The 12,012-nt window shown below is 35.7% G+C and overlaps 3 protein-coding genes across 4 annotated transcripts; 1 reads left to right on the forward strand and 2 right to left on the reverse strand.

Annotated features, from left to right (window-relative positions):
* Positions 1–1,810: 1,810 nt before the first annotated feature.
* On the reverse strand, positions 1,811–3,857 carry LOC145233610 (meiosis-specific nuclear structural protein 1-like). Its single transcript, XM_080098373.1, has one exon. The coding sequence runs from the start codon at positions 3,779–3,781 to the stop codon at positions 2,285–2,287; it is 1,497 nt and encodes a 498-aa protein (XP_079954499.1). The 5' UTR covers positions 3,782–3,857; the 3' UTR covers positions 1,811–2,284.
* A 1,766-nt stretch (positions 3,858–5,623) lies between these two features.
* On the forward strand, positions 5,624–7,050 carry LOC145233615 (uncharacterized). The gene is made up of 4 exons (XM_080098380.1): positions 5,624–5,823; positions 6,086–6,215; positions 6,312–6,428; positions 6,988–7,050. The coding sequence occupies exons 1-4, from the start codon at positions 5,786–5,788 to the stop codon at positions 7,036–7,038; spliced, it is 336 nt and encodes a 111-aa protein (XP_079954506.1). The 5' UTR covers positions 5,624–5,785; the 3' UTR covers positions 7,039–7,050.
* Positions 6,430–11,935, reverse strand: LOC145233612 (protein FAM228B-like). Of its 2 annotated transcripts, none has more exons than XM_080098375.1 (8): positions 11,678–11,935; positions 11,008–11,120; positions 10,497–10,607; positions 9,871–9,984; positions 9,285–9,479; positions 8,869–9,018; positions 8,585–8,751; positions 6,430–8,186 (listed from the first exon to the last, which is right to left on the reverse strand). In XM_080098375.1, the coding sequence occupies exons 2-8, from the start codon at positions 11,101–11,103 to the stop codon at positions 7,961–7,963; spliced, it is 1,059 nt and encodes a 352-aa protein (XP_079954501.1). In that variant the 5' UTR covers positions 11,104–11,120; positions 11,678–11,935; the 3' UTR covers positions 6,430–7,960. The 2 variants fall into 2 exon arrangements, with proteins under 2 accessions (XP_079954501.1, XP_079954500.1); XM_080098374.1 differs by having other exon boundaries at positions 11,008–11,124; positions 11,678–11,934.
* Positions 11,936–12,012: the final 77 nt, after the last annotated feature.

Raw genomic sequence — 12,012 nt, forward strand, 5'->3', positions numbered from 1 at the left:
ACTATGTGCTACATAAGATTTGGTAATTATTTGCTGGAAAGAATCGATTTTAACAACAGCTAGATGAAACTAAATACGTAGCATAGATAAGAGTGTACAAGCGCCTAACTTTGTTGTCTTATTTATCAATGGGTTTAGTAAAGGTAAAATAACAGTTGGAACCTGTTAATAATGTTTTTTGCTCCTTCAAGTCTAAGTTGGGCTTTATACTCATGGAACTTGTCAAGAGCATCTTTTTTTCTGTTGTGGTTCAGTTTCATTTCCTCATAGACATCGGCCAATTTGTGTTTGTTAAAAACTGGCTGCAAATTTCCACTTAATCCATTATCAATTGCCAATTTGATAAGAGCAGCTCTGGGAAAGTTTTTTAAATCGTTGTAAACTTTCCAATGTCTGATATGACACTTTGCAATTTCATACACAACACCAAAAAACAGCTGACGATATTGGGGTTCTACGGTGACCACCATCTCTTGCATGTATTTTTTGTATTGGTCTTCTAACGGTTTTCTTAATTCTTTCAAACTTTCGGAGTCATACTTTGTGTAGTCTGTGTTCCTAGATCGCTCCTCACAGCATTTATCATCGAACATTCGTGCCCAATATCCCATCTTTTCTGGTACATCTGACAACAATGCTCGACTTTCAACATGGCATTTTTTGTTTAAAACAATCAGTGCAGTATCTTCTTGGTTGTTCACATGAAACATGAAGCAGTCCCCATTTTTCAACGCCTTCTTGTCATTTGTAATGGACACCAGCAATCGTAAGATTTGTTTTCCGTTCAACTGACCAATCTCAATTTTGTAATACCTTAATTTGTCAAAAGACAACTCTTTTTTATAAAGTTGCAATCGATTCTCCAACTGGCCCTTCAATGGAGTTTGAAAATCTGAATTCATCAATTTAATTTCTGTGGTATTTTGACAATCATCAAGATTTTTTGTTGCGTCGTTCAACATAAGTAGAACTTTTTCAAACGGTAAACTCATATTTTAAAATTTTCAGCGGTAATAATCTTTTGCAAAATGTACTTACAACCTATATCGACAATGTAAAACTGGCCTTGCAACACTAGTGACGACCAATTTAAATGTCTATATGGGTCTCGCCTAAATCCAATTAACAGTACAGGTGTTGAATTAGCCTACGAAAACTTTTTGTTTTGTAACTTAAGTAATGTGTGATATGATTGGATTAAACCCGGAAGTTTAAATTGTTTGTTTCAATTAAAATAATTAATAGTTTTCACCCTTGGTGCTATATTAGTTCCCTATTGTGTATGTGGGCATTGTATGCTAACAAATGATAAAGGGTTTTGTTCTGTAGTTAACTCAAGGCTAACCAATTATAGCGTTTAAAGGGCTTGAGACTTGTACTGTATAGAATTCAAGTTCGTACTAATCACTGTGACTTGAGTTTAGCGGTGGGATTCAGCCGGTTCCATAGAACCGTCTCACCAAATTTTTTGGGATCAGCGAACCGGTTAGCATTGCTGGTAACTGTCAATGGACTTTTTATAACAGAACTGACTAAAAAATCTGACTTTTGTGATAGAACCGGCTGACAAAAAAATTGAATACCACCACTGCTTGAGTTGTATGATTCGTGGCTCAAGAGCATCAGTACGCCAAAAAATCAGATTTGGGAACTTGGGCTTGTATACTCTGTCTTTGGTACGTTAACAATATGTCGGGGCAGTAATTAGTGGCCTATTTTTATTTATAACTCCAAATTATCTTTGTTCTTGCCTCATAAATTGCATAAAAACGGGATTTAGATTTGTTTTTACCCTCCTAACAAAACCATAAACCGTTTCCCAAAACTTTTATTAATCCACGACAATGCAGCAACACGGCCAGTATTTACAAAATTTGCGGTAAGCATTTAAAACAATGCAACCGCATTTACGATACATACAACCAATTTTATTCCATATCACAAAATGTAATTCGTTTCCAAACGTCGTAATTTTAAGCAAAAATAAAGTATGGTGGCTTTGGAAAGAAATTAGACAGTTCGTGCACTTTATCTTGAAGATACAAACATTACAACACAGTGTGTCAGCTAACATGCATTCCAAAGGCATTTGTCCAACCATATATATCACAGTTACGCAACACTGTAAAACAACACCCTACTAGTCCCATAGTCGGCATTTAATGTGAGCGTAAATAGACCACCACAAAAATGGCAAAAATGCAATGCAAATTTGTCTAAAAAGCTTCTTAAATTTAACGAAAAAAATAATTTATTTTTGTCGAAATTGTTCTGACACAAAAGTTTATTCATCAGCAAAGGGGTCAACTTGTCGCTTCTCGTAAGCTTTTCTAAATGCTTCATCAAACATATGCAAGTCCCGGTCACTGGTCAGCACTCCCTTGGGAAGATATCCCAGCAGCTTTGTAGCATGCTCTCGGAGCAGCCTCTGCCTCTCCTCTTCAATGATCTGTCGTCTCATGGCCTGGATCCTCTCCTCTTCACGAAGCTCATTGATCTCACGTTCCCGATCTGCCTCGAACTGTCGGCGACGGTCTTCAATGAGTGCCTCAACGGCTCTCTTATGTTGCAGCTGTTTCATCCTTCTCTTCTGAGCATTCATCTGCTCAATACGGTCATCTTCAGCAAACTTGGCGAGCATCTGTTTCCTGAATTCTTCCTCTTCCTGCTGTTCAGCTCGCATCCTCATTTCTTTGAACTCCATTTGATTTTTGTGAGTCTCCTGGAGTTCAATCCTCTGCCGGAGTTTTCTTTCCTGCTCTGCCTTTTCTTTCTGTCGCTCAGCCTCCTCTTGTTCCTCCAAATACAAATCGAGAAGTATTTGTTCCCTCTCTTCTTTGTTGTTCTGCTCCTTAGCAATTTTATCAGCCAGTTGTTGTTGAACCACAGCTTTGGCATTTTCTTGCTCTTGTTGTTTCGCCATTCTCTCATTTTCCCTGGCCTGTTGCATATCAGCAAACTGCAAAATGCGACGATTTTCTTCTTCAAGCCTCTCTCTTTCCAATCTTTTCCATTCATCTCTCTTTTCTTTAAATTCTTCAATGAAGCGCTGAGTGGCCCGCTGCTTTTCAAAGCGCATTTCTTGCTCACGTTGATCTTCCTCATAAATCTTTCTCACAATCTCATCAATCATCAACTTCTCCTTTAGGAACTCTTCATAAGCTTCCTGCTTCTTATGCTCTTTTTCCTCAAGTTGTCTTTCCAGTTCTTGTTGATACCGAACGCTCTCTTGCCATCTTTCCATCTCTCGCTGTTGCTCTGCTTTCTCAGCCCTCTCATGCTCGGTCTTCATGAGGTTTGCAATTGTCGCATCTCGATGCATACCTTGTAATTTAATAGCTTCTTTTTCAGCAATCTGCGCTGCACGTTCACGATTCATGTATCCAGCTTTTAGTTTTGACTCGAGCTCTCGAAGCTCTAAACTATTGTCCCGAATCTGTTGTCTCATCTTTTCATCTCGAATTGTCTCAAGTTTTATCATTTCCAGTTGCCGAGCGAGTCTTTCTTCTTGATCAACTTGTTCCTCCCTCTGCCTCCGATTTTGCTCAGCTTTAATTATGGCTTCCTCCATAACACGTTCTTGTTCTTCCCGCTGGAGGCGACGGATGAAGCGTTTGTCAGAAACCCTATCTTCACTGGCAACGTTGGCTTTAATAAGTTCATCATCTCTCAGATTTTTAAGAAAGTCCTCCCGTAGATTTTCTTTTCGTCGATTTTCGACCCTCAGCTTTTCTTGTTGCGCATGAGTGAGCGCAGCAGTTCGGCGCTGAGAGGCCAACATACTTGCTTAGAGTTACAACTTATCCAAAACAAAACTATTCACAGCAACTTTTTTCTGAAATAATAAATATAGATAGTAATTTACAGCAGTACACATCACACAAAAAATATTCCAATGTCTAGACAAGTTCAAACACAAATTGTATGGCAAATTAATGTCGCTATCATAAATAACTTGCATCGTTAAAATTCAAATTTGCATTTAGTAATGCCATATGGTTCAACATGCTTAATATAAAAGTTATTTACAGAGTTTAAGCGATTTTAGAAAACAGAGTCCAAGATTTTAGAAAAAGCCGGATTTGTAATTGCACTGTTTCCATAAAATCACATGCTTCTATTTACAGGCCAATATCTCTTCTTAAACATATTTTACTCTTCACTTGCAAGTTGCGAGGCCAAGTATCAGGGCCCAAGCAACGATGCAAAACTTGCAGTCCTATGAGTGTTAGGGATCGAAATGAAGCTATACACCATCCAACTCTGCACTATTGGTTCATGCAGCCATATAAAAAAATTGGAAACATTTTAGACAAGGTTGGATCCAATCGACTTAGGTTTATAAATGAATAAAAAATTATATCACACCCTGCAACAAAGTAGTTTTGGCCCACATGTACCTGAAGGTATGTCTTTGGTCAAATTTTAAATCATCAACCAAAAAATCTAGCCCTTGAAAAAATTTCTATGTTCTATCACCTACCATCATACATTATTCTTTACATTCTCGACTCAACAATAAAAGATTATGGCCACATAAGCCAATTTATAATTACAGCTTGCACAAACACACTGGTTTTGCTTATAAGTACAAATGCATTTCAATAATTAGAACTATAGCTTTGCTAAACACCTTTAATTTAAGATGTTCACAAATGTACCCACTACACAAAGTAAACAATCAATAGCTGATATAAAGTAATCAATGTTCTACATTATATAGTTTTAAACGATGTCTTTAGAAAAATATTCCAAGCAGCATAAACTTGCAACTGTGACAAAACAATTAAACACACTTAAACTCAACTTTTATTATAATAAAACGTACACTATTTGATACTATTAAATCGACAGACAATTTTGTAAAGGAACAGTTGGTCTTAATGTTTAATAAAGAGGTATGCCAGATTTTAATATAGAGGCGCTATTTCACAAAAGAAACTTGCAAAAAAATTAAAAAACTGTAAATTGAAAACGAGATCCTTTCCATTGTCAGGGCAACTGAAAATCAACCGAATTGAACTGGTCACAAGGTAGCGCAAATATAATTTATTTTCAGTTTGGGGGTCATAAAAACAGTTTAAGATGATCCGCCGGTTTAATTTTTTTTCCGTAACGGTCATGGCAAAATTTTGCTCGCTGGACATTTCCGTTGGTAATGAGTGCATATATTTAAATGATAACCGTAAAACAAAGTTTGTCGTTATATCCTGCTTTATTCTAAATTTATTGACTTTTCTGATTCGCTGCAGACAGTGCACACTGTTTCGACCTATAAGGTCTCATCAGTGCAGCTGGTGACGAGAGATCGGCCGCATTGGCTAGTGTAGCCATCAAATGGCACTCCAGTTTGTGGTGAGCAACAGGGTACAACCCCATACATCACCCAGTCTGTGCGATGCCACAACTGGGCATACAGCACAAATAAAACTGGCTCACAGGCTACACTAGCCAATGCGGCCGATCTCTCGTCACCAGCTGCACTGATGAGACCTTATAGGTCGAAACAGTGTGCACTGTCTGCAGCTTATCATTTATTGGCTCATATGCTTTTACATTTTCTGATTCGGTTTTACAAAATTGTTTTATCGTGGTTAAGAATTTTTTTTAATATAAATTGTTTATTTCGGGGTGCACAAAAGTGTTCATTGAAACTTTGCTTGTCTTCGTAAAAGTAATCTTTGTGCAATGTGCAAAATATTTTAAACTTTCAACAGGCGACAATTGATTTGTTTTGTGATATAAGAAATCTTTTATAACCAACAAGAAAACATTCATTACGCAGATGACTAACGAATTACACACTACTGTAAAAACAGCGGGGTAAATATATGTTCAACTTTAACTATAGATTTCAAGTTAAAAAATCTGAATTTCTTCATGTAAAATTTTGATCAACGACATCGCGCTTTAACTAAGGTGAAAAACACAAAATGATGAAAATGTAAAATGTATAGAAATTTGATTTCTGTTTTTTTTTTGCTTTGTTTACTTTTTTACCGGACCTATTCTCTTTTTATTGTCACACATTGATAACATTAGCATGACAATTTCTCTTTATTATCAAACAATTTGTTTTGTTTAGGGGGACAGCAGCTTCATCATTTGCTCAAAAACACCTGAAAAATCAATACAAGGATGCTCTTGCACTGAAATATTTAGAAACAAATCACTTGCTCAAAAAATTTCTAAATACTCTGGTGCCTTCCTCATTGGTTTGTTGCTATGTTTGCTATTCAGCCAAAAAACATGACATTTAGTAGTTTATGAACTTTTTAAACATGACTTTTTTTTATATTATGCTGTTGTAGCATGAGCACCATGATCGAAACAAAGTCAATGAAACGTTTCACAAAAAAGCCACTGAAATTGTGGAAGCGTGGAATGACGACCTTAATCAAATCAAGCTAAAAAGTCAAAAACTGGAGGTACACCAAATGTTTTAGCTGTTGTATTGTTTGTTTGTTTTTAAGGTGATTTGCTATGCATTTTTCAGGAGAAAATCAAATGTTTAAAACCAACAGAATTTGAAGGCAATAATTCAATAACAATGTTTCAAAAATTTGCAAGTCAATTTAGCAAAAGGTTCAGTCTTGTTTTTAATACATAGTCTATTTATTTACATACTTGACCCACTGTTTTTGTCCAGCAATCATGCCATTTCTAAACGACATGAAAATGAGCTAGATGAGCTAAATGATATTTTTAAAGCTGAGGCCAGAAGTGTACAAAATGACTATTACAGAGTTCAGGTGGGGTAAAACCTGTTACGCAAGCAAAAGCTAGGTAAAAAATACTTGCCGAAACAAGCTTTTGTATGGTAAATTAGTAACAGCAAAGAAAAGATTCTAAAGACAGGGATTTAAGTAGAAATTTTAGTCAGTTTAGAGTTCTCCTTAAGTATGAGGTAACCTTATGTATGTAGATAGACAAGGTTTCTTTTGCCTAAAGTTTTTTCTTAGGATTTTACAACAAAGTTCTTTTTAGACTGAAGAGCACAATCAAATGGCACACAACTGTTCAAAGAGTAGAAAGTAACATCTATTACAGATTCACATTTGACACTTTTTTATGTTGACCGTTCTTTGTTTTTTGGCACTTTTTTGTCAATAAATTATTGCAGTTTAACAAAAGATTGTCAAAGTTTGCTACAGAATAAGTGGATTGATCATAAAATAAAAATTTTGCAAAGGTGAATTTAAATCAAGACAGTAATTAGTCGATATGTTATGTCAGAATAACTTATAATGCTGAACAACTTGATTGCAAAATCAACTGTCCCAAAAAACACATTTAGCAAATATATATTTTTTCAACACTTCATTACAAGTGTTTGCAAAGACAGGCTATTCAGTAACTTCTGATGCTGGGAATAAAAGTGCAATTGTTTAAAAACAAATTTACATACAGTGTTACTCTAAATTTTTGCTTTGTTTATATCTAGGAGGTCTGGGTGAAAACTACATTCCTATAAATTAAAGCAGGGGTGTGCAACCTGCGGCCAATTGATTAGAGGTTGTATGACCCGCAGAGACGCTTGTATTTCAAATGTACTGGAAAACGAGTCCAATTATTATATATTTTTGAGCAGATTAATGCGCCCGGTGCTATTTTTCCTGTGACCTGACAGTAATGCGGCTAGAATAAAATGCAAATTTTCATGGTAACTCAATATAGGCATAATTGGTACACAGCATAGTAAAATCACATTGTGTTATGAAGGTGAGCATCCCCAATCTAATCATGATAATTGTATTTGTCCCAACAGTGACAAAGGTTGCACACCCCTGAATTAAAGAGTAACACAATCAAAACGTTTACCCTTTGGCATGTTGTTGGCTAATAGGATACAATGAAAGAAAGTGCATGCAACTACATGTAGACTTGTTGGCACAATTAGGTAACTTGGCACAAATTTCAGCAGTGTTACGACCAATCAGAAAAAAGTCTAAATGTTCATCTATTCACAAACAGTTGTTTCATCTAAATTAAAGTGAACTCCAGGTTTTGAAGTTTCGACAACTGGCAACGGTAGTAAATGAGGTGAAGGCATGGTTGATGGAATTTCAAATCGTCGCTTTTTCTGGATTTTCAATTCTTTGTCCGATATCTCTGGACCATATTTGGTTTTTGCCCACTCTTCAAAATTGATGTCGGTGAGATTGACTTGTCCACTCATTCGATTTCTGGTAATAAAGAAGCTATAAACTGAGATAAAACTAGGCCTACCATATGTCCTCTGTTTGGAGGGCATGTCCTCCTTTTTAACAAAAAACAAGTTGTCCTCCGAGGACAAGAAAAAATGCCCAAATGTCCTCCTTTTAAAGGAATTTCTGATTTATCAAATACATAGTGGTCTACAGAAATGGTATCGAGTTCAAATTTTTGCTAGGTGTAGTTTTACAGACAGCCCAGGATTTTACATGCCATTTTGCATTTTCACAAACCTTTGGTGTATTTAGGTGCAACAAACTTGTAAGGATAATAATATATCTATGCAAAGTCTAATGCCAAGTATTCAAAACATTACCATGTGCATTTCGTCAAAAAGAAGAATTACCATAACAAACCGCACATTCAGTACCTGCTTCGTCTATGGACAGGGCTTTCAATGTCACGCAAGGGCATAGATAACCAACTGGTGCAGTCGGTACCGTGTCTGCCCAGAGGGACAAGGGGCGGGGGTGGAAGTCTCTTGTTCTGTAGCTCAGAATTGGGCAATATGTCCCCTGTGTCGCACTGATGTAAAAACTACACAATACAAAACCGATACATAAGTTGACAAGTCTGTAACAAATTTTAGCTTTACAATAAAAACAAGGAATTTCTTTGTTTCAATAACAATGTTCGAACGTAATTTAATCTCACCTTGTCTTCATCATTTTGTCTGCGCTCGCATATTAACAATGGGTCTTTTAGGCGTTCAGTTTTCACTTGTAAAGCAACATCACTGGATGGGCCGTAGATAACTAGTGGATTGTATTCCTCTGCTGACAACGTGTCCAGAAATACATCACCCTAAAAACATATGCTTCCTGTATAATCATCATTTATGTGGTGCAGAGAATACCATTTAATTGCAAGTTCTGTTATTTACTGTATTTCAGTTAAGTGCATATTTAGATAATCACAAAAAAACGCTTGACTCAATGGGTCTGCTATAACTCATAGTTGTCCATACAACACAATAAACGCTAATTGATAACTTTATGACTATGTTTTGCAAAAAAGGTCCTTGGGAAAGTATCATTACCCTAATTTGTCATTGTGTGCCAGGCTGATACCTTTTTGTTTTTGTAATGCAAATAGCCAAGGTATTCAACTCTTCGCTTTTCATCAATTCTATCATATCCATTTTCTATTTCTGTCTCAATTCGCCTTCGAAGTGGGGTGTAAACATTTTCCTGCCATTGTTTGTAAAGAAGTTCTTTCTTTCGAATGCCTAGCAGATCTTGTTGTGCAACAAATTCATCGATTCCCTGGAAATTCAAGCTGTTTACAGGAGTAGCGCTCTTCAACCTTTTTTTATGGTGCCCACAACAGTCACATGGGTATGAAGGGCTGTATATGGGTTTACCCAATGGTGGGATTCAAATTTATGTCAGTCAGTTCTATCACAAAAGTCATATTTTTCAGCCAGTTCTGTTACAAAAAGCCCATTGACATTAACCAGTATTTCTAACCGGTTAGCTGGTCTCATAAAATTTCATGAGATGGTTTTATGCCAGAAAATGGCTTAGAAAGTCTGTTACGTCAATCAAATGGGTGCATAGAACAACAGCTAGGGGTATATATATATGGGAAGAGAAAATGGTTGATAAGCACTGTACTACAGCTCCTTCCCTAATTTTGTTTGTCATTATTTCTTACCTTTACAAAGTTTTCTTCATTATGTAATACTGCATTGTACATCTGCCGGGTTTCATATGTTTCTGCACTGTGTCGATCTCGAATTCGCTGTAGCGACTTTTGATTGATCCAATCCTACACACAAACAATATTAGGGAGAGAATACAGGCCTAAATAGTGTACAACAGCATTTTTTTTTATTTCAAATGTTTTAAAAACAATACTTATAAACGAGGGATAAATAAAAACTAGTTTTTTCTGGAGTTTTTATGTAGTCATATTTTTTACAAAAAAGTGGCACATAATAGGTCAGTTCTCAACTCGTTTCAGGCCATGGACCACCAGTCCAATTAAATAAATATCATGGACCAGTCCATTGTTAAATAAGGATAAAAAGGCATCCACTACAAGCATGTTGTCTTTTTTTCAATGCAAAATTTTATTTAAGGAAAGATAACAGATAACAATAAATGGCCAATAACTTGGATCAGCTTTTTCGTACTGAATATTCAATAGGTTATTTGCAACAAGCCTATTTCCAATTTAACACAAAATATAATTAACGTCCTGTGGACCACCCAAAAAGTCATCATGGACCACCAGTTGAGAACCACTGTAATAGGTAACAATCAGCTAACAAATGAAACCTTAATATGAAGGGAATTTCCTATGCTTGATGTTGTGGATGTGGCTCGACTTGGACGACTGTGTGATGATGTTTTTCGTTCAGGCTTATTAAAACCTCTTCCGTCTTTTCCCTATGTAAAAATGGTTGTGTGAGTTTCTATGCATGTATTTTTTTAACCTTGCTGCCATGCTTAACTATTCAGGAAACAAAACTTTCACAATACAAGTTAGTAAATAAAGATTAATCTACAGTTTATTTGCACAAATTATCAACCTAATATAGCTTTCTTGAAATTGTATTTTTAAAACTTATGTGTTTATGTCATGTCCGGGTTACCTTCACTATTGTAAACAACATATATGCATGTTTTTTAGTTTGTTTAATGCCTCGCAGCAATGCTTGATGTAAAAAAGGAAAACAGGATAGAGCAACAGAACAATTGAAAACACTGTTACTTTTAATAATAAGAAAAAAGAAGTTTTCAAACTGTTTAAAAGTACTGTCTTAAAAATCATTTTTTGTGCACTTACATATTTTGTAGCTGACTCTGCGAGGTCTGCAAAATCATTGGTAAAACAATTTATTGAACCGCTTCTCTTTGCAGGTGAATTTGATTGTCTGCTCATTTTAACTGGATCCTTTTCTACCTGAACAAAAACAAATACTGTATTTGCTCGATTGTAAGCCACGGCTTATATTGTTTTTTAGCTGCCGTTTGTGCGGCTTATAATCGAGGGTGGCTTACATTTTATTTTTATACCGAAATTATTTCTACACTCCAACGTTTTAAATTATTTGGGGTTCAAAACTTGTATGCATGTACAGATTATACGTCGATATACGTTCTGTTGGGTACAGTTATCAACGTAACTAACATATATGGGCAAATAGTTATGCTGTGTAACAACAGAAAGATGTATTAGGAAACAAAAGTATCAAAAATTCCAGCGTGCAGCATACAATCGAGGGCGGCTTACAATTTTTTTTTAGCACCTCAACATGCGGCTTACAATCAAGTAAATACCGCATATAACTTGGATTTATTTCCTAAATATACTTTGCAGCGAAATTTTTCGAGCTTCAGTAACTTACTGCATCAAATTAGAGATTTAAACGTAACATAAGGTAATTAGACATAAACATATCGAAAACACGTGCCAATACGTAAACAAAGGCGCAAAATAATAAAGTCTAAATTACCTTGTTCTTGTTGTGTATTATTCAATCGTCGCCCGTTTTTTTCCCTTAAGAACGAAATACTTTCCACTTCAGCAAGAAAGCATTCGGCCCAAACTTACATTCCTTCCTTTGCTTGTTCACACGCGAAAGTATCAAAGCAAACATGAAAAGGGTATCAATTTTATTGCCTTTGTAGTTTCCCTGGTAACCATGGCAATTAATTTTTGGTTTTAGCACTCCCAGCGGTTAATCAAAACATTTTTTTAAATATGTATCTTTTTAATTTAAAAATTAAAAGAAATGTTGCGATTTTTGCATTCGCAATGATTTTAATTCTTTGTTATAAAATAGAAATC

The sequence above is a fragment of the Phallusia mammillata genome, chromosome 6 (genome assembly GCF_965637545.1).
Source record: "Phallusia mammillata chromosome 6, kaPhaMamm4.hap1.1, whole genome shotgun sequence".
Taxonomy (NCBI): domain Eukaryota; kingdom Metazoa; phylum Chordata; class Ascidiacea; order Phlebobranchia; family Ascidiidae; genus Phallusia; species Phallusia mammillata.